The 22019-nt window shown below is 40.6% G+C and overlaps 2 protein-coding genes across 7 annotated transcripts in view; one reads left to right on the top strand and one right to left on the bottom strand.

The window, feature by feature from the left end:
* The window catches only part of MACROD2 (mono-ADP ribosylhydrolase 2), an 850223-nt gene that overhangs the window by 740825 nt on the left and 87379 nt on the right, over positions 1-22019 (bottom strand). The window lies entirely within an intron of this gene.
* Positions 451-19508, top strand: FLRT3 (fibronectin leucine rich transmembrane protein 3). Of its 2 annotated transcripts, none has more exons than XM_015620845.3 (3): positions 451-681; positions 8197-8933; positions 10035-19508. In XM_015620845.3, exon 3 carries the CDS (start codon positions 10080-10082, stop codon positions 12027-12029), a length of 1950 nt encoding a protein of 649 aa, XP_015476331.1. In that variant the 5' UTR covers positions 451-681; positions 8197-8933; positions 10035-10079; the 3' UTR covers positions 12030-19508. The 2 variants fall into 2 exon arrangements, with proteins under 2 accessions (XP_015476331.1, XP_015476330.1); XM_015620844.2 differs by lacking the exon at positions 451-681 and adding an exon at positions 938-995.

Genomic DNA, 22019 nt, shown 5'->3' with positions numbered 1-22019 from the left:
AGCTGTCTCCTGGGAAAGAAACTAGCTTAGATGGAAGATTTTTAAAAACCCCAAAACGATAGAAACATCAAGTGCATCTGCCCAAAGCAGCAGTACTTGTGTGCTTGTAAGATAAAGGAAACTGGGTTTTTATGAAATAACACCTGAGGAAGATGTTTTCTAGGTTGCCCTTTAAGTACCATATATTTTTGGTTGTGTTTGAAGGGCAGTAACTTTAGGGAAAATCCCTACGGACTACATCCTAGCCAGACCACAATCCCTCTTAATCTCAGTCCTGCCGAGCACGATAAGTTATCTCCCGGGTGGAGCAGGAACCAGGCAGTTCGTATCCACTCGATAATTCCAAAAGGAATCACCTCGGGAAAACCCTCAAACCTTCCAAAGCTGCAATGCCTTACACGAAGCGCCACAGACAGGGAGATGCCAGGAGAGTGACGGTGCTCACAGCCATGTGGCAACTGGGACTGAGGAAATTTATTGATTTCTTTGTGTTTTAAATAGCTTTTTTCTAAGCGCCTTCTTGAAACTCGCGGCCTTTCCTGGCCCTTGGACCCAGGGAACCGGGATCACCTGCCCAGCCCAAAACCGGGCACTAGCGGATGAACTGGGGGACGAAGAGGAGCCACCCCGCTCCCGGCACGGCCACCAGCGGCACCATCGCTTCTCTGCCACGAGGAAAAGGTAAAGAAATAATTTAAAAGCCCTCCGTGAGCGGCCGAGGCGCCACGTCCTCTCCCCCCACACCCCCTGCGCGCCGGGGCCGCGCCGCCGCCTGCTGCTCCCCCTAGCGGCGGCCCCGCGCCACGCCCCGCGCCCGGGCCCGCCCCCCGTGACGTCCGGCCCCGCCCCCGCGGCTCCGCCGCTGCCGCCGCGACTTGAGGGGCGCGCGCCGAGCTCCGTCCGCGGCCGCCCCGCGACAGCGCAGCGCCCGCTCCGCTCCGCGCTCCGCTCCCGGCCCCGCCGGCGGCACCGCCCCTCCGTGCGCCTCTCCGCAGGTAAGCGCGGGATAAGCGCCTCTGCTCCTCCGCGGGACTTGCGCGGGTCGGGGGGTGCAGACGAGGAGGAGGAGGAGGATGTGGAGGGAAGTTTGGGCGCGCTCCCCACACCACCACCCGCTTCCCGACGCCGGGGTGCGGGCACGGCGCTGCGGCGGGGAGAGCCCGCCCGCCCTCCCGGCGGGGAGCGCAAAGGGCTCAGCCCGCACATCTGGAGCGCAACCCGGGGGCTCCCCGAGCTGGGCGTGCGGTGCCTGCGCTGCCCCGGCGCCAGGAGAAGCAGCCGGAGCGAACCCGCCCTGCGCGGGGGCGGAGAGCGGCGGGGGGACCCGCAGAGCAGCGCCCGCGCCCCGCGGCGCAGGGACCCCGGCCGCGCGTTTTAACGCGGATGCTGGGGGGTGCTCCTGCCCGTAGCCCGCATCGCTCCCACGGTTGGGAAACTTCCCCCTCCCTCCATCCCTTCTTGCTGCATCTATTTAAAAAAAAAAAAAAAAAAAAAAAAGCTGAGGCGATGCGTTCGCGCCCCTGCGCAGCGCTGCCCCCCGCACCACAAAGTCTGCGGGCGAGAAGATGGGCAACAAAATGGTTGCACAGAAAGAATGCAACAGGCCCAAATTCCCGCCCCGACGCCCCACTTTCTTTGGGAAGAAGAGCTGCCTCATAATCCTCCTGCCATTCCATAGGTCCTCGCCTAGTTCTAATCAACTTTTCAGCTGTTTTCCGTGTATTAAGTGATTGTCTGCCCTCGTACAGGCGCAGCTAATTAATTTGTAGGTGGCTTGCAAATAAATAATTCACCACGTACTTCGTTGCGCACATCATCTCTACGTGATTCTGACCCCAAAAATCGTTTCACGACTGCTGGATGTGCCAGGATCTTTTGTTTTAACCCCTTTCCTCCAACGCAATTAGGAGCTCTGCAACTTAGTTGATCAGGCAAAGCCCGAGTATTCCAGCATTTCCCAACGTAGTGGTCCTGGCTTCCCAGCATCTGCCATAGCTCACAGCACCCAGGCACAGCTTTCTGATTTTGGGGTTGGTTGGCTGGTTCTTTTCTTTTTTTTTTTTCCTGCTTAGTTTCCAAGCTCATCCCCTTGGTGAATAAAAGCTCAGCTCTTGCACAGACAGCTGCCTTTCTGGCTCAGTCCTGCTCTTTGAGGTCGCCTCAATTTTAATCTCTCTGACCGCAAAGGGGTTTGAGCTCAACCCTGGCACATCCAGGCAAAGTTGCAAGGAGTGTTGCAAACGCGAGGACGACTGTATGTAATTAACTAATTCATGGAATGCTGTTACCGACGGGTTATTAATTTGGGCTGAAGGCAAGGAGCTTCCCTTCTGCAAGGGATCAATTCTGGTCAGTTAACAGAGTCCAGTGGAGTATTTCCAACACCAGATTCACACCAAAATGCAGAATTACTTTACAGATAAATCTTATTCCTGCACATTAGCTGAATGCATTTTCTCTTTGCCTCTTCTAAACGAGAAGATTCACATTTTGCATTTCCATGTAAATCATTTATACAAAGAAAAAGTATACAAAGAGGCTGAAAATGCCCAGACTTTAAGAAAACAATTCATTATCCTGACCCCAATTTCCTTGTCTAAAATATACTGCCCAAAAAGATAGAAGCATCAGTTATGCTCACCATCTGTTGCCTGGGGATATGGCATCTTAATGAACATTTCTTTGAATTAGACTGAAAAATGCATTTGTCAATTCAAGTGTATAAAGAAAAGAATTATTCGCTATAAAACAGAAAGATCAGTCTGTTTTCCTTGTCAATATATGCCACACATTAGGTCATACTCAAGAGGTTTCAGTGCCCTTCCCTCCCTCAAAAGAAAACCCACCTTCAAGTTTCCTTTAATTTATTCCAAAACCATACAATACGGCCCTGTTTAAGATAGGGTTTCAAATATTTCGTAAACAAAAGGTATACCTGGGTTTAGAGAAAGCCAATTATCTTAAAATACACTGAGTTTATTCTAATCCTACTTCATGCTGCTATCAAGCTTTTTTGTTTTTCCATCCACATTTAATCACTTCTAAAAGCTGAATTTTTTCCTGTCTTCTGTGCTCCTCCTGTATACCAGAAACACTGACAGCCCTTGGCATGTATTTAAAATGCTAATTCTCTTTTTTTTTTTTTTGTATACTTACACCATTTTAACTGGAGAACAACCAGATAAATACTGCAAGTAATCAGCATGGGAAATTCTGTAAACTCTCGAAAAGAGTGATTTATTTTATAACTCCCTCCTTTCAGGCTGTCTCTGTTTTTCTCAACAGGAGACTTTGTTGTAATTAAAGCAGAGAAAACTGGACAGCAGCAAAAAACATCTGACTTGTGGCTCTTAAAAGCACAGGTTTTGTAGCATGTACCACCCCCCAGTGGGCAAAAAACTCTGTAGTAAACTCACAGCGAGCTTTGATCTCCAGAAATAAAGTCGATACATTTTACAGCAAGAACAAAATAAAGATGAGTTTCTGGGTTGGGGTTTTTTGGTGTTTGTTTTGGTTGGTTGTTTTTTTCCCCTCTGTCACCAGTAGCTAAAAGTTGTCAGATATTGTGTAAGGCAATGGTGACTAATCAAAGCAATTGCTGGAGTTTGCAAACTTTGCAGTTGCAGTTATTTGAAGTGGCTTCAGTTGGGAGATGGCCATCTTTGTCTCCTTGTAGCAGGAAGCATGGATGCTAATGGTTAGTTAGCTCTTAAGTTTTTTCCTTAATCACTTCAAAGCATAGGAATGCATGGAAGAATTAATATGTGATTGCTTACATTTATTTTTAATAAGCAGCCAAATACCACTCAGGGCAGGAATCTTGAGAAGTGTTCACTACATACCTTTTGGCATCACTCTCTTCTGCCTTTCAAAAGTTATTAGAATCCTAACATTCTTACAGCTTCACATTTTTTCTAATTTTTTGAGGAGCAAACTCAGTAATCAGGAGGTGAGCAAACAACTGCTTTAAAAAGGAAAGGAACAAAACAACTGGAACTTTATCTAGTGTTTAAGTAATGTTTCTACACGTGAGGAGTTTTATGCCAGAAACTCCCTATCAGGTATAATTCTACCTAAACTTGTCAAGGGGAAAAATAGATTTTATTTTTTTTCCCTTAAAACAATGGCAGCATTTGTTCTCTATTCTTTTATTTAATGCCCAGACAAGTTACCTCAGCAGCAGCTCTCAAAAGAAAACCTAGAAGCCATAATTAGCTAAACTCAAAGAGCACTATAACACAAAACAAAAATCCTTTGCAAAAAAGACTCCCCCTCAAAGTGTTTTCTTAGCATGCAACCTTTCCTGCAGCAGAGTAGTCAAAACAAGAGAGTGAGAAGGAATAGAGTAATAGCCTGGGTCTTTTCAACCCAGCATCTTCAAAACTAAGAAAGATTTTAGAAGTAAACTTCAGAAGAGAACCACTTGTAGTTCATTTCCATCCTCTACAGCTAATACAGGTTTGGCTGATCTTAGGTGTGGAGTCAAGCTTTTACTCAGAATTCATTTCTAAGTCAGATTTACTTGCATTTGAGGGAAGATCACATAAAAATTTGCATTTTTTAGGACACTTGAGTTAGACTTAATAAGACACATGCAGTATTATTCCTACTGCACAAGAAGTGGGAGCAAGTTTTCTGCAGGTAAATGAAACCTCCAACAAAAAAACCAAAAAAAAATTTGCCAACATGCAGTGATACAGCCTGACTGAAGGGCTCACTCTCACTTTAACAAACTCCTTTGCATTTTTTACCCCTTGGAAAGACAGCTAAAGGACCTTCTGCTTGCCTAGCGCCAAACAAAAGTCTGGGGCACCTTCCTGAAATATGATGATCGTGGAAATTGCAGCTCCTAGACAGGGTGCTTAGAAAGCATTTTGCTGTCACTATCAACTAACCCTGAGTAATACACTTAAAGAAAACAAAGTGTGGACATTGTTTTAAGTCTAGATTAACACTGTGGAACCTCTTTTTTTTTTTTTTTAAAAAAAAAAGGCTGGTGAAGCTATTTAAGCTGCAGCATGACCTCTGTAAGCACAACTGACATTATAAGCAGTAGATGGACTTTGCAAGTATTTTTAAAAATAAGCACATTCTGTGATTCTGATAGGTTTCAGATTCTAAAGAAATACAGAGCTAGTTCTGGAATAGAAGTACACTGGTTAAGAAAATTGGCTTATCAAGTATGTATATTCTAGTGGTGGCTTTGAGTAATAGTTTTGTCTTCTACATCTAAAAATACCTAGTAGTTTCCCTTTCCTCTCTTACTTTGATGGTAAGAAAGAAGCCACTGAGCTACCAGAGTTCCTGCTGGAGAACACAGAGGTAGATTAGAAATTCAAGTAAGCATTGTGTGACCTCAAGTGAGGCAGATGTTGATTTTATTCATATTTTATCACAGCTTGGAAAGAAATTTCTACACTGTTTTTAGAAAAAAATCCCAACTTTTCAAATATACCAAAACAATTAATTTTGTTAAACTACTGCCTAGCTACAGTACAGTGAGTGCAGCTGGACTCCATACTTTAGTGTAAATAAAATGTTCTTCTTAGGTCCTTTTTTTTTTTTTTTTAATAGCTCAACTTATGTTATCTTATTTTAAAATAAGATGTCCCCTTAGCTGTAGCACAGCGATAAATCCACATGGAAGGCCCACACATTTCTGCTATCTCTAGTAATTCACTTGCTTACACAGTCCCAGGAAAACTAATTTAACCATGTGGTTCAGGAAAGTTCAGGAAAACATTCAACTCTGAATAAAGATCAAAAAGACTGCTGTTCAGCTTTTCCAATGTTACTTTAGTTACCAAAAAAACAAGGAGCGATTTTTGCATTTAAAAATTAATTCTAGTACAGAGTTTCTAAAATCTGGTCTGCTCAGAAATAATGGCTTCTTTCAAAACCATGTGTCCATGAAGCCTCCCAATCTGATGCTGCAGAAACCTGGACACAGTGTCTGTACCAGTGGGGGTCACTTTTCTTTTCATCCTGCCGGATCAGCTATAATGACTTGGTGTCAGGGAATATTTAGAGACAGCTCAAGAAGGGGAAAGTTGGAGCATGGCAGCAGGATTCCCTTCTTCTCTGTAGACAGATCACTGGAGCCTTTGATATGCAAAAACATTGTTTTCAGCTATAGCTTGAGATATAAAAGGGAAGTGCGAGATATCAAACAATCAAGACCTGAAGAAAACTATTCTAAGTTTAGAAAAGGGAGTGGGGGGTATAGTCTTAATCCACATTTTTGAAACAGTGTCGTCTTCTCCAAAGAGACCTTTTCTTTTTCTTGCCCTTGTTTTCATGTAATTTTGAGGGAAGGGATAAAAAAAATTCCAGGAACTTAATGAGCTTTAGTGCTTTCATTTTAATCCTTCACATTACTGCTATTGTAATAGTGGCAATAAATGAAGAGATGACTATCAAATGAAGCACAGAGGAAACAGTTTATGTGCTAGAAAGGTAAAACAAATGAACTTTCTGTGTGTGCATGGATCTATGTAATGTATGCATACTAGAGCCAACGTTTTGCTTAATGCTAACAAGTTTTTTTACAGCTTAGAGTTCTAAAGAAAATTTATGATTTTAAGTACTTAAAAGTTATTGTAGCCTTCAAAGGCCTATTAAAGGAATTTATATTCCTATTTCACCATACTCTTCCAGAAAATACCTTCTATCACGACTTCACATTAGTTCCTAAGAGACACCATATTTTTTTTTTCCACAGCTGTTAAGTTGTTGTTTATTTCAAAGTTTTAGGAATAGGGCCTGGACTTCTTTCCCCAAACACCTGAATATTACAGAATAAAAAGACTAGACACTGGAGGAATACGGAGCTTTTTTTGTTCCATTTCATAATGATTATATAATTTACCCAAATTACATAAGTTACCAATAAACATGCATTCCCTTCTATTATAAAATGTGGCCACACAGATTGAGTTTTTGCCTTAAATAAAGCATACATAAAAATACTTATTTATGTCACAGTGGGGGTCTCTCATTTTGAGTTCTTTTTTACACTGGACAACTGCTGAAAACAAGATGCTGAAAACAAAGCTCAGAGGAGCTCAAAAGCAGAAGCAGGAGAGAAGGGTCTTTTCCACCCTGGGTAGTCATACCATCTCTCAAAAGGGGGACTTTGGTGGGTTTTTTTACATGGTTAACATTTTTCTATGAAAAAGAGCAGCAGGATTTGTATCTATTTAAATATATCACTGCATATTCTGTGTTGCTGTAAGGAGTATGACTGCTCTGTTTCATAATAGACCTGCTACAAATTGCAAAAGACAATTTTAAAACAGAGAGGGTTTGTGTTTAGGTCAAGTATTTTACGGAGGACCAGAAGCTGCTCTAGTTTTGCTCCCAGGAAGCAAGCATTACTCAGCACGCTGTTCCTGCCAAGCATTTTGGTTCCAATGATTGTGCTCGGTCCCTTGGACAAACGTCAAGTCACAAAAGGGAAAAGCAAGTAAACGTTAAGGATTTTTTTTAATTTCAGATTTAACCATTTTTATTTCAGACATGCTACCTACAAGCTCTCAGGGGGCTTGGTATCTCACTGGATACTTTATGCAGTAGTGATACAAAGTAGCCCAAATTAAGAATGCTGTTTAAAAAATAATTGGTGTTCTATAAGAAATACAAACAAAATAGTATTTTTCTCCTTCTTAGAAATTTTACAGACTAAAGCCACCTTATGTATTGCCAAAAAGCAGACACAGATGCCTGGCTACTCCCTAGCTCAGAATCAACATGCTGCAAATGGGAAATATTCATGTAATATTTTGGCAAAAACACTTTCCCTTTCACCCGGTAACGAGTGAACAGTAATTAGCTCCCTTTACACTTAAAACCAAGAAGATGATCATCATCTATCTCTATTTACCAGGAACACAAAGCAAGCAACCATTTTGGCCTCCTCCAAGGAGGTAACACTGGCACTTGAGATCAGATGAAAAACATAATTTACAAATATTTTGTTACTCTGCCTTTATTTTTCTACTGGAACAAGGGAAAATACAGTTCCAACAAAACTGCAGTAACATGAAAGTACACAGAAAAACATTTTTTGCAAGAGCTCTGTGGATTTTGCTGAAATACCGATGCTTTGGGGAAACACAGTGTGCTACTCGTGTACAGGGGATTCAACTCTTAAAACCAGTTGTTATTAATTCCATTTTTTTGTTTTTACTTTTACAGGACATTAAGAGTTCGAGGAAAGCTTTCAAAGGGGAGTTTTCTGGGAATGAAATCATATTTTTGTGGGGTTTTTTTATAATGAAGAAAACCATCCGAATTGCCTGATGTTTCTGTGGTAAGGTAACTTGCATTCTTGCAGCACAGGAGGAATTCTTTCCTGCATTACAAATTTGGAAGAAAAAGTGAGAGTTGGAAAATGGTTCTCTGAAAGAGGTGTGGATGTATCAGGATGTAGCTACTGTACAAAGGTCATACTTGGATAATTCTGGATAGGAAAAAGCATCCCTTTCCTGACCTCCTGAAGAGGCTGCAATCCTTCGAGCCTCAGCATAATGAATGGTTTCTATCACGCGGCACTAAAGTTCCCTCCTCTGACTACTACGCTGCACAGAAGAGTTTGTAAGAGTTACAAAGAAAGTAATTCCTGCTAAAGGCATTAAACCAAACAAAAGAGGCTCTTCATTCACAGACTTTACATGAGGACAAAAATAGAAGGAAGCTGAAGCTTTTCTACACTGGGGCCTGGTGTGCTTATGTACCATGATAAATCTTGGTTGGAATGCTCATTGAGAATCGTGCCAGGAGCCAGGAAACACACACCACCAACAAGGACCATCTGAGTAAACACCATCGAGAAAAAACTGCTTCATGGAGTAAACTGTAAGAGTGACTGGGCAAAAAGACATCCCTTTACTGGATATCCTCAAGCACAAAATTTACTCATACCTTTAAATACGGTAGGATCAATATTAATTTATTTTCCTTTTCATGCCTCTGAGAATAAAGTTTAATTAATATATGAACCCATAAGAGAAAAGGTCGTGACACCGCTTAATGCATAGGTCATCTTGCAGAAGTTCTCACAACCCTAATTACAATGGTAATTGAATTATGTTGTCTTAAAAGCTATAAAAATGCTAATTACGTTAGCTCGGTGTACAAACACACTACCAATGCAAACTACAATCTCAGTCTCAAGAGTTAAGTTTAATTTATAATACGATGGGAAAATGTGGTTAAACCTGCCAAATAGACTCTTATGAGTGTGCTACTTAGTAAGATGACTTTTGAGAATGACAAATATTTAAACATTAAATTAAGCATGTAATGAAATATTTCATCCAGTGAACTAGAAAGCCATAGCTCTACCAGTTACCTGCCAGTTGTAACATTCACCTCTCTGAACATTCACTTAAGCTTGAAAACCAAGCAAAATACTCCAAGCAAAACAGTCCACAGTGTTTCTAAGTTACACACTGTTGAGTTGAACACTGGGAAAGACTTGGGGAAAAGTCTTTATTGGCCCTCACTCTTCTGTCTGCATTTTATGCTTTGCCTTTAGGGAATTTTTAAACTTCTCCAACAGATACCACTAGACTTGCGGGGTTTAGTAAGGGTTTTATAGTTCACTTAAGGGCTCCTGAGGAAGTTAGCTGGCTTAGGAATTACTTCTTATCTTTCAGATATAGAATGATTTACTTGAACTCTGGTGTGACTTCAGTTCTGTACTTATCTGGTATCTGTGAACAAAGATTGTCGGTACACATGAAATGTGAAGGAATCCTTAGAGTCTTGTTGCTTGAGCAAAATAATTCACAGATCAGGCATACTTGATTATATTATTTTCAATCACTATGCAGAATAACCTATTAAGTTAATTGAATTAGTACAAGTAGTAGAACTATTGATGTAAGGAGAAGAGAGTAAAATGCATTTACATGATTGAATTTTGGTGTAATATGTGTTTCAGATGTCTTCTGTAATGTTGAAGTTGTTTTTTTTTTATTGTGGTTTTTTCAATGATGATCTGGATAATTTTGTTTGTTTGGTTTTTTTAGATTGTTGAAGATCAGAACTGTATAGAAATCTCATCATTCCTGACCATGATTAGTGTTACCTGGAGCATCTTCCTAGTTTGGACTAAAATAGGGCTGTTACTTGACATGGCACCTTATTCTGTTAGTGCCAAACCATGCCCTTCAGTATGTCGCTGTGATATGGGTTTCATATATTGTAATGATCGCGATTTGACGTCTATTCCTACAGGAATCCCAGAGGATGCAACTACCCTCTTCCTTCAGAACAATCAAATAAATAATGCTGGGATTCCTTCAGAACTGAAGAACTTGCTTAGGGTGGAAAGAATATATTTATACCGCAACAGCCTAGATGAATTCCCCACTAACCTCCCTAAGTACATTAAGGAACTGCATTTGCAGGAGAACAATATAAGGACCATTACTTATGATTCACTTTCAAAAATTCCTTATCTGGAAGAACTGCATTTGGATGATAATTCTGTTTCTGCTGTTAGCATCGAGGATGGAGCTTTCCGGGACAACATCTATCTCAGACTTCTTTTTCTTTCCCGAAATCACCTTAGCACCATTCCCTGGGGTTTGCCTAAAACCATAGAAGAGCTACGCTTGGATGATAATCGTATTTCCACAATTTCTGAGCTGTCCCTTCAAGACCTTACAAATCTAAAACGCCTTGTTTTAGATGGAAATCTTCTAAATAATCATGGATTAGGAGACAAAGTCTTCATGAATCTAGTCAATCTTACAGAATTGTCATTGGTTCGCAATTCACTCACAGCTGCACCGGTGAATTTGCCGGGAACAAACCTAAGAAAGCTTTATCTCCAAGAAAACCACATCAATCGTGTGCCACCCAACGCTTTCTCTTACTTACGGCAATTGTATCGACTAGATATGTCCAATAATAATCTCAGCAATTTACCTCAGGGTGTCTTTGATGATCTGGACAACATCACTCAACTGTTCCTTCGCAACAACCCTTGGCACTGCGGGTGCAAAATGAAATGGGTACGTGACTGGTTACAGTCATTGCCTTTGAAAGTGAACGTACGTGGACTGATGTGTCAGGCACCAGAAAAAGTACGTGGCATGGCTATCAAAGACCTCAGTGCAGAACTGTTTGACTGTAAGGATGATAGCGTGATAAGCACCATCCAAATCACTACTGCAGTACCAAACACGTTATACCCGGCCCAGGGACACTGGCCCATTTCTGTGACCAAACAACCAGACATCAAGACTCCCAACCTAAACAAAAACTACAGAACCACGGCAAGCCCGGTACGCAAAATCATTACAATATTTGTGAAATCCGTAAGCACAGAGACTATTCACATCTCCTGGAAAGTTGCACTACCAATGACTGCTTTGAGACTCAGCTGGCTCAAGATGGGTCACAGCCCTGCCTTTGGATCTATAACTGAGACAATAGTTACAGGTGACAGAAACGACTATTTGCTCACGGCTCTTGAACCAGAGTCGCCATACCGTGTGTGCATGGTTCCCATGGAAACCAGCAACATCTATCTCTCCGATGAAACACCCGAATGCATTGAGACCGAGACGGCGCCTCTTAAGATGTACAACCCTACCACCACTCTCAATCGGGAGCAGGAGAAAGAACCTTACAAAAACTCCAGCTTGCCCTTGGCCGCCATCATCGGCGGTGCGGTGGCGCTGGTGGCCATAGGGCTGCTGGCCCTGGTCTGCTGGTACATCCACAGAAACGGGTCCCTGTTCTCCCGGAACTGCACCTACAGCAAGGGACGCCGGAGAAAAGATGACTATGCCGAAGCGGGAACCAAGAAAGATAACTCCATCCTGGAAATCAGGGAGACTTCTTTCCAGATGATACCAATAACCAGTGACCAAGTGTCCAAGGAGGAGTTTGTAATACACACCATTTTCCCACCTAACGGCATGAATCTGTACAAGAACAGCCACAGTGAAAGCAGTAGTAACAGGAGCTACAGAGACAGTGGTATTCCAGATTCAGATCATTCACACTCATGATACTGAGGGACATGAAAAGACTGGTTTGGGTTTTGTTGGGTTTTCTGGGTTTGTTTTATTTTTTAAAGAAAACAAGAAAAGACTGACTTAACAGTTGCTGTTCTACTGCAAAACACTGGATTAAAAGACTGACAAAGCAATGTACTGTACATTTGCCATATAATTTATATTTAAGAACTTTTTATTAAAAGTTTCAAATTTCAGGCTACTGCTGCGATTAATGTAGTGGGGATACCTGACCACAATTCTATATTTTAGTATTTTTTAGTAATTTGTACTGTATTTTCCTTGCTAATATTGAAGTTACAGATCATTTAACTTTTGTGTTCTACTGAGTAAGATGACTTGTTGACTGTGAAAGTGAATTTTCTTGCCGTGTTGAGCAGTCAGAACATTCATCTGAGATCCTTGTAAGTGTAAGCACAGACCATTTTTCACTTTGGTATCAATAAAATAATGTTGAACCTGGCTAATCAGGAAGATCAAAAAGTGGTTACAAAAGCTCACAGAACTTCCAGTGTTGGGTCTATTAAATCTGTAAACCACAACAATATTCAATAAACAAAAATATGTGTAGTAATGGGCAATATCAGCTGTCTGGATATATCCATTCAACAGTGGTGAAATCCAGTTTAAATGAGAATAAGCAAATTGATGACATGCATGAAACTGCAGCTTTTGGCAAGTGTTAAAAAAATCTAATCCCTAGAGGAAAGCATAATCAAATTCCTAACAAGGAATTTAAAAAAAAAAAAAAAGGAAGGAAAAAGTGGTAAGCTCTACGAACCAAGAAGGTAGCTACAGTTTAGGAATAGATTTTTGGTTATCAAAATCAGTGGTCTGTATATTACAGAGAAAATAGTGATGGATGCTCACAGGCATTTGGGAGACAAGGGCAGGAAGACAGAGACAACACTTTGAAACTGCTTGGAAAAGAAAAAGGGCTGAAAGTGCAGTTTCACAAGAAAAGAGAGCAGGACAAAACCCAAGGCAATAAAAGCAAGGTGTCAAAAACTGTGGTCCCAAAGGTGAGCAGACAAATGGGGAATGCATTCTGAAGCATATACGAGTCTGTGTTCAGTATACTGCTGTTACAGTCAGGAATACTGCCCATTACTGTCACAGTTATCCAGAAATTCCTTGGTAAATCTGTAAGGTAACCTGTTTCTTTCTGCCTTCCTGCTGAACTATGAGCTATTTCATGTTTAAACACCAAGCCACTCTTTGTTGCAATAATCATTCTGTTTCTTCAACTAAAAACCAAAGTGCTTTGTACGCCCTTTGGCCAGTCTTGTGTGTGCCTTGATCCAACGCTACATGTATCAAGCTTTTAAAAACTAAGAAAAAAGGAAATAATAAAATACCCACTTTTTCATACATAACTTAACTATGAAAAATACTGGTCTTATTCATGAATGAAGTTGAAAAACTACTTCAAAATTATGCTGCACCTCTGCAGTGCACTGATAAGAAACCCACTTAGAAGCTACTACTTTTCTGGTCATGAGCTTCACCTCTCTGTTCAGGTTAACAGTATTACACTTGCAGGTTTTCTTCATTATTAACTACTTGGGAAAAAAGTTTTCACAGCAGTGAACAGTGTGAACAATGAAAGGGAGGGAAGGTATGGAGTTAAAGCCCTCTGAAATACAGTTTTTAAAAGAAACAGCAAATGAAAAATATTTAATATTTCAGACTATATCAGACAAGAAGGAAAGTACACCAAATGCAGCTCAATTCTATAAGGATTTTAGTAGTGCTTGGCCTGTTTCCCTAAGAGTAGCAAAGAATGAGAGATGAAAAGGAAGAGTGACCAACACTGATGGTTTCAGCAAGCAGTTGCAAATCAATCTCCTACCAGGGATCCACCTAGGTGCGCAGATCCAGAATTTCTGGATTTTCATCCTCATTTTTTTCATCCTCATTTTCCAGATGTGCCCAGGCTAGTTCCTCTCCAAACTCCCTGTACCATGGAATTGTTGACATGTCACTTTCAGAAATGTCTCCTGCAGTTTCCTGAGCAGTGGAGGCGCAGCACTGTGCTTCCTTACTCACCTTATACAAACCATGTCTCCTTTGCATGGAGCATTGAATGGATCCATGGAAAGGGGAGTGAGTGTAACACTAAGCAGTGATGTGCTCAGCTCAGTGTAATGCACCAAACAAGACTGTTTTCCTCTGGTGTCCATCTGTGTCCATTGGCACCATCAGGTGCCAGTCTAGGGAAGGGCAAGAAAGCCAAGACTGAGCACGTGGAGCCTTATTATGTTGATGTGCAAAAAGCTTCCCAAGCAATGAGCGGAAAAGGAAAACAACACAGAGGGACTGGATAGACCTGTTCTTGGTCTGCACTCTCACAGGGGATCCCTGATACCTGAGCTCACTTAGTGACTGGGTCACTGGCCAGAGAGCCTAGTTCTTTGCCAGCAGCTCTCCAGTAACAAAATTAAACATGTTTTGTTGGATTTTCAAGCTATTTAAAAACCTCTCTCCCAGTTGGCTCCTAATTTATGTTGTGAAAAAGGTAAAAAACAACACTCCATGAGTACTTTGCCTTCTGAGGCATCTAAGCCAGAAGTGCCTGGTAATGGTATGTACCAACTCCAGTGATGCCATGCAAGGTCATAAGGGTATAAAAAACATTGTCATTTGAAGAGATAATTGTATGGCAGTCTCCAGAAATGTGACTTTTCATGTGATATTGTTGTCTGTGAGGCAGTAGGGTACAAATCCAAAGCAATTTCACTAAATCAACCCCGTTGTTCCTACTTCACCTTCTACCGGCAAGAGTGAAAACCTGGACAAGGCTCTGTCTTCCTCAGGAAACCATGTCAGGCTTGCAGGAGAGCTGGTGTCCTCTCTTACCACATGTGATGACAATGCAAAAATGGCACACTGGAGTGTGTAAGACCTTCCTCAAGTTCTGCAGCAAATTTAACTCCACACATGTAATGTTACAATTAATTTGGCAAGTGAAAGATTGGTTTCAAACTAAACTGTGTTTTTTCCTTTGGCTGTTCATACAAATTTCTATTCCTCTCCATGTCAGGACCATCTCTTCTAGGATAAGACTGCTGCTTATCCTAGTGCTGCAGTTGCTGCATGCAATGCTCCCCAGCACCATCATAAATCCCTTCTGTTAGACAGGTATATATGCAGGCAAAGCGGATTACTACAGTAGGCAGTTTATTCAACACGTTTATCAAAATAACTAATCCACATTAAAGTTATCTCAGTTTTCAAAGTCCATGTTATTTCTGTACTGTTCAATATTAATTGTGGAGCAAGGGATGGGATTTTTTTCAATGTTGCCTAAACCTATGTGTAGAGTTCACTTAATCAGTACTCTCCATATTCAAATAGTATGCTAAGTATCTTTTACATTCTTTATATTGTCCCCTTTTTTAATTTATATTGCTGTCCTGAATTGCCCACAGTTTTGTTTCAACCTGAAAACCATCTCCATAAACACCCTGGTACTTTGGAAACTGGATTAATTTTGTCTCATCCTGGCACCTTCAAGAACTAAGTGCAGAAGTTGGACTCAATGATCCTGATGAGTTCTTCGAACTCAGTATATTCTATGATTCTGTGAGAAATTTGCTTCATTTATAAGCTGTTATTTCCTAGCCTTCTACCAGAGCCTGATATGCAGCAACTGTTGGGGTTTTTTGATTGTTTTTTTCGTCTGGCTTTAACAGTACCAAATTCAAAGTATTATGGTCTTGGAACACAGTTTCCATCTCTCCTGCTAATGCACTAGTGAGCATGCAAGCTATCTTGTGCCAATGCTGTACATATTGAATGTAGAGCAGCAAATGCAATAAAGCAAGAGCAAAAGTAATAAAGGCTTATTTGCTATTAAAATAATTTACTGATGACATAATGCACTAAAGAATATATATAGACTTCCCTGCTAAGAGGATGAAATTTTGCACGTTCACCTGCAGCTAAAGTTGGATAAGATCTTCAGAAGTGAGCTGGCAGATGCCGTCTCTCTGGACATATCCATGTTTGTTTGAGATAGTTTGGAGCAGAACCATAATTCAAACAGGCACCCTCCACTTTCAAAACACTTTAACCTTACTTCCAAATCCATATATTGTGTCAGCATCACCCTGGGTCTGATCTTTGTTTAATTAACTGTTTCTTTACTGATACCAGAACAGCCAGAGCTTCAAGTCATGGTCCAGCACTTAACTATGAGTGATTTTTTTTTTTTTTTTTTTCAAAGCATGAAGTTACTTAATACCTGAGAAGTTTTCATTTTCCAAACTAGCCCAGAGTGGTTCCATCAGAGAGAACAAGCTCATTGACTGAATTCACACATCAGAATTTTACTTTTTTTCTTCACAAATGAATTTAATTTTGGGGTGAGGGATAAGAGTCCCACCCTTGTGATGAAATTAGAGCTTTTTCAAGAACTCTGAAGGTACAACCATGACACAGGTATTAAATTCTGGACACAATTGTTTTAAAAGTTTTTACTTTTAGTAAACATGAATGTTTGATTTAGTAGTTATTTCATCAAATAATTTCCTGTTCCTCTCAAAAAACCGAGATAAAAGCAGAACATGAATCTCAGTTTCTAAAAAGGTGGCAAAGCAGATGCTCAAAACAAGCATCACCTTGTGTTGTCAGCACAGGACATCAAGTTAGGTACTCACAGCATGGCAGTCTTTAAGTGATACCTGAGGAACATTTCTCCCCTGGGGGGAAACCAAAACACTTCAAAGGGGTGTTAAATAAACATTCTCTGGATTTTTGATGGTCAAAGGCATACAACACGCATTTTGGCAACCAAGCAAATGTCCGTTGTGCATGGACATCATAAACGCCCTATGCCTGAAACCTGCAGATCAGGACTGCAGATGTGAATTTCCCACCTTCAACAGCTTTTCAGAGCCCCTTTTTGTTTTCTTAGGATGAAAATGTAATGGAGTCATAGTATAAAACTCCTCAAGATTAAAAACATGAGCTGAAAACATCTTTTTGATACCTGAAGCTGGACCTTCTAAGCTTAGCAAGAACACTCATAAATAAGTTATAAAAATAGAAGGGTCTTAATAGGGCTAATTAAATAATCTGACTTGTTCAAGCTGGTTGATAGTGTTCATATAGGCTGATACTCTGTCCTGAACAGCCCTCTTAAGTCATCAAAAACAGGGAGCAGATCATAGCCAAGTGCTAGCACAGGCTCCCATCCCCTTGCTGAGCTTAAGGAATATCTATCTATAGACAGAGCTGTGGAAGGTCTAATTGTTCGAACTCGAGGGGCTGCACCATGTTCTTTAATCACTAACTGTGGGAACATCATTTACAAAAGGATGAAATTATGCACATTATGCATAATTTAGTGTCCCTGATTTATGCAAAATATTTAAAAATTTATTTAGCTCAGAACTGCACATCCGATTTATGTAATACCGCTTCCTCCAGTGGCCTTAGTCCCTGATAAATGCCTACTAGGCAACTGGCTTTCCACATGAAAACAGATTTTTTTGGTGGTTGTGGGGACCAGTTTTGTTTAGTATTTTTTCTTGTCTTTTTTTTTTTTTGTAATTAAGAACAATAAATAATTTTTCTGCAAATCTTTCAATTTTTAATGGGATACAAAAGTCAACTGGTTGATAATTTTAAATGAATGCCCTAAGACATGGCAGGTGCTGGTGCGATAAAAGATGTCCCCACAAACTCTGCTTTCCCATCTCACCTCACAATAATGCTTTCCAGGGTTTTAACTTGAAGTCTTGCTTTCACTGCAAGGATTGCAAAAAGCTAATGAAATCTGTTTTCACTACTATAAGATCGAAACTGGGGAATTTTAAATTTTGCGATGCACACAAGCAGTTGTATTTACATAACGCAGGCATGGCTTAGAAGCAGCATCTTTCAGGCAAGGTTACACACAGGAGACCACAGCAAATCTTTGTCCTCCCCTGAGCCTGCTGTATTAACAAAATTTCCTACATTACTACTCCAAGCATCAGCAGCTTCAACAGGCAGTAACAGAAAGCCTCCTTACCTTTCATATCATCTTCAGCTACCAGTTTATGTGTATAGAGTTAATTTGGCTTCCTTCCAGTTGTTTTTCCATGGATTCAGTGAGGAAATACAGAAGTAACAGTTTTTAAAAAGGTAAACCCTTCTACCAAGGAATGCTAACAATGCAGAGGATTTAAGAAATGATGTTTTAACCCTTATTCCAGAATTACATCTCAAATACAAGCCTGTGTAAACCCTGCACACTTGCTGATTGTGTGTATAATATGCTCAACCCCTGTTTAAGCTACGTTTAATGGACAAGTTATTTGCATTGCACTCCTCCTCAAACTATTTTCATTTTCTATGCAGTTTGAGCAACAATGTAAGAATGTGGATAGGTACAGAATCTGTGGTATTTTGTTTACCTGGTTTCAGTAATCTTCTGAAGAAACATTAAGACACTTATTTCCAAAGCCTGATGGAATAAATTATTGCCCACGAGGAACATGAGCTCATTAACAGAACGAAAGCCATATACAGGGAAATGCTAACCCAGTGAGTAAATACAATTTTAGGGCATTAGCTGATAACACAGAACCTCCACCTAATGTTTTTAAAGTAATTATTTTCCCTTAAGAACTCCTTAATGGCATGTAACCTACTTCATCCACTAAAAACCTTTTCATTTCTCCCTGATAGAGAAATGACATACAGCATGTTAAAATAAAAATTAAGTAAAAATGCCACAGTACTCCCAGGTCTTGGAATTTTTTCTGGTTGCTGAAATTCAACACTTTGAAGCCCAATGAAGTAAGCAGTCAGGAGAATATTACTCAGGGAGCTAAACTGCTGACAGTTAGCCTTGTGCAATTTCCTTGGATAAAGGAAAAAAAAGGCAGCGATGGAACTGCATGTTGGACCTCACCAGCTCAACCATGGCTGTCTCAGACACACTCTCACCTCTCCCAGTTATGCACCTTGGTGCTTTTGACTACAGGAAAACTTGTAAGTACCTTTAAGGGTCAAAAAGGTTGAGCACCAGTAGGATCATCTCAAAGCTCTTCTTTCAAATCTTTCTTCTTTTTTCTTTTTGTCTTTGTTAATTAAATAAGGCTCACTGAGACAGTTTGTTCAGTAAACAGGCCTTTTATGCATGTTAAAACCTCTTCACTGCTAACTGCCCTTGTTGATACATAGTGGAATAGTGCTGAACCCTCCTTAAAGAGTTTGCACTTAAATCCAGGGCAGGCACATTACAAAATATTTTCCCTGGCAATCTCCACTATTCCCATGAATTTACAAATACATGATGTTAAGGGTGGGGGAACAAGATAGTAAAATAATCCTAAGAAGTTGCTCTTACCACTGTTGCTTTCCTGTGTTCCATTTACAAATTTAAGAAATCTGAATAAACAAGATCAATTAAAGAGAATTTTGGAGGAGAGGGACAATACCACAAAATCACATTTTTACTACTGAGAATTGAATTATACTGAAAAAAATAACAACTACTTGGTTTATCATAACTTATCTGTGTCAGGAAATGCTCAAATCTTTCATTATCTGCTGGCCTAGGGACAGAGCTGCACTGACCAGAGCATTCCTTGGGTACAGAGAGAGGCATTAAAAGGAGCCAAATACACCTGAACAAAACTAATAAGGTCTGGTTTTGTCAAAAACAAAACCAAAACAAAACAAAACAAACAAACAAACCCCCACAAAAAACCCACCAAAAAAACCCTAAATTTCTGTGTTGTGTCCAAAATACTTTGTTCCCAAACTCTGAAATCTATTACTATCCTACACTATTCTTTAAAAAAAACAAAAACAACAACCAAACAAATAGCTTATCTTTCAAGCATGGAAGATTTGATGTAATGCCCCAGTTTTACCTGTAAAATAAGTTTTAAAGGTTTTGTTTATGTTCATACCCAATGCTGTGATGAGCACATGTTTATTGAGGATCTCCCCAGTGTTTTTCAATACATGTTCTGCACAGAAGTAAATGGCCATTCCTGCAGTACAGTTCCCACCCATTTCCCTTCCCATTTTCCCTGTGTTATCAACTGCTGCCTTTAACACTTACATCGTTTTAGTCATTAAATACTAAAAGTGCGAAAAGTGGTTTGTCAAATTTTTTTATGGTCTTAAGAGATGGGAGGGGAAAGGACAGAGACATTATACTAGGATGTTAATTAGAGGGGAAAGGGTGCTATTGTATGCTACAGGGAGATTTTCCTTGTTTTACTGAAGGAAAAAAACAATAATAAAAACTTTCACAAATGCAGCTATTTTGACAAAAGGACCTGCTCATGCAAGAAACACATCTTGTTCCCAAAGCAACTACACCATTTTGGGAAGGGAGGGGAAGAGAGTGTCTCTCTTTGATATGGATTTGAAGGTGATACCCTGTGTCCCTTGAAGGAGCACCCCGCTGGTACACTCAGAATAAAATGGATTGTCTTAACATCCATTTTAAACTCAATGCTGGTGTTGCTGCAAAACTAGAGAGCAAAGCAACCCAGTCTCAGGGACTTCAAATAAACCCTCAAACAAATCAAAAAACAACCAACCCTGCAAAATCCTCAAAAAGCACCTATCAAAGTGATTTCAATCCAGTGATCCGCTACACAGTCAAAGGATGTAAACTCTTCTAATCCCACTCTCTGAGCTCCTCCAGGCTCCAGCCCCCGTTGCCATGGCCTGGCTGACACCTCCTGCAAAGGGCAGGAGCCCCACAGCCCGGGGGTGCCTCCTGCATGGCCTGACTGCTGCTGGCTCTGGGTTTACACACTGCAAAAACACCTTGGGAGGCAAGGAGCAGGAATGGCACCCATTCCAGTCTGGGAGGTTTTAGTACAATGAGTTCAGCTCCAGGCAGGCTGGTGTCATCAGCATATTTCTGACAGGTGTTTTATTTTTCCTCCACAGAATATCAAGCACTACTGAAAGCACTCACTGCTACATTAGATACCACTGGTTTATTTAGATAAAATAAAATTTAAAAATTACTTACTGTTCTCCTTTGTGCTAATAAAGACTAACTTTATCCTTCAGTATAATCCCACCAAATCAATTAAAATGCATTCAGCGGGTTGAAAGGATCCTAGTGAAGTATTAACAAAAGCCTGGTTTGGATTATGCAAAATTTTTGCAGCAATGGACTGATGCAAAGAGTTCTGTGGCAATATTTTCAGGAAAAGAAAATAGATCTAGCTCTTCAAAATGTTTCTTCCCTCTGTTTTGCTCAGCAGCTCTAGGAAGTTATTAGGTCAAATCCCTATAACATTGACCTCTTTCTGAGGTTTGCAAGTCAATATGTGAGTGATGAGTGAAGTCTCCCATAGTCATTCATGGAAATCTTTACAGTGCTGCTATAAACTGGTGCTTAAGGATATTAAATAGGAAAATGTCTTAAAACAGAAGCAGCTCATGTCTGGCTATGCTTGGGTGCATCACTGTCAGCTGAGGAACCCATCTGGGACATGCCTGAGCCTTCCCCAGGAATGAAGCAGAATTCTTGAGGATAGGGAAATAAACCATGCTAGGTGTCAATGGGAGCTGGGGACCTGCCAAGATACCTGTTTCCATGTCTCACAACCAGCTAAAATGCCACTATGGAGGGGAAAAAACATTTTTTCCCCTGCTGAGAGGGAGCTCTGGCAAGGTGCTGTTACCTGTGCTAGGTCTGGTCAGCAGACAGTCAATACTGCTTCCTTTGCAAAAAGCAAACATTGGGATAAACTTTCATCTGTCAAACAAGCCGGGGATCATGTTTTCTAGTGCTTTCACATTTGTTAGAAGCTGCCTCTGACATCTCCCCCCAGGGCTTGATCATACAACGAAGGAAAAATAGAGAATTTTAAAGACACTGGCAAGCGTTTGGTCTTTCAAAATGTCATCACTAATCTCCACATCATGCAGCCTGCTCGGTAATCAAGATAGAGGAACTGTACAAGTGCAAATTAGTGTCACTTATGTCCTGAAAACAAGTAAGAAAGAGGA

Source organism: Parus major, chromosome 3 (assembly GCF_001522545.3).
Source record: "Parus major isolate Abel chromosome 3, Parus_major1.1, whole genome shotgun sequence".
Taxonomy (NCBI): domain Eukaryota; kingdom Metazoa; phylum Chordata; class Aves; order Passeriformes; family Paridae; genus Parus; species Parus major.
This window is presented reverse-complemented; position numbering and strand designations above follow the sequence as displayed.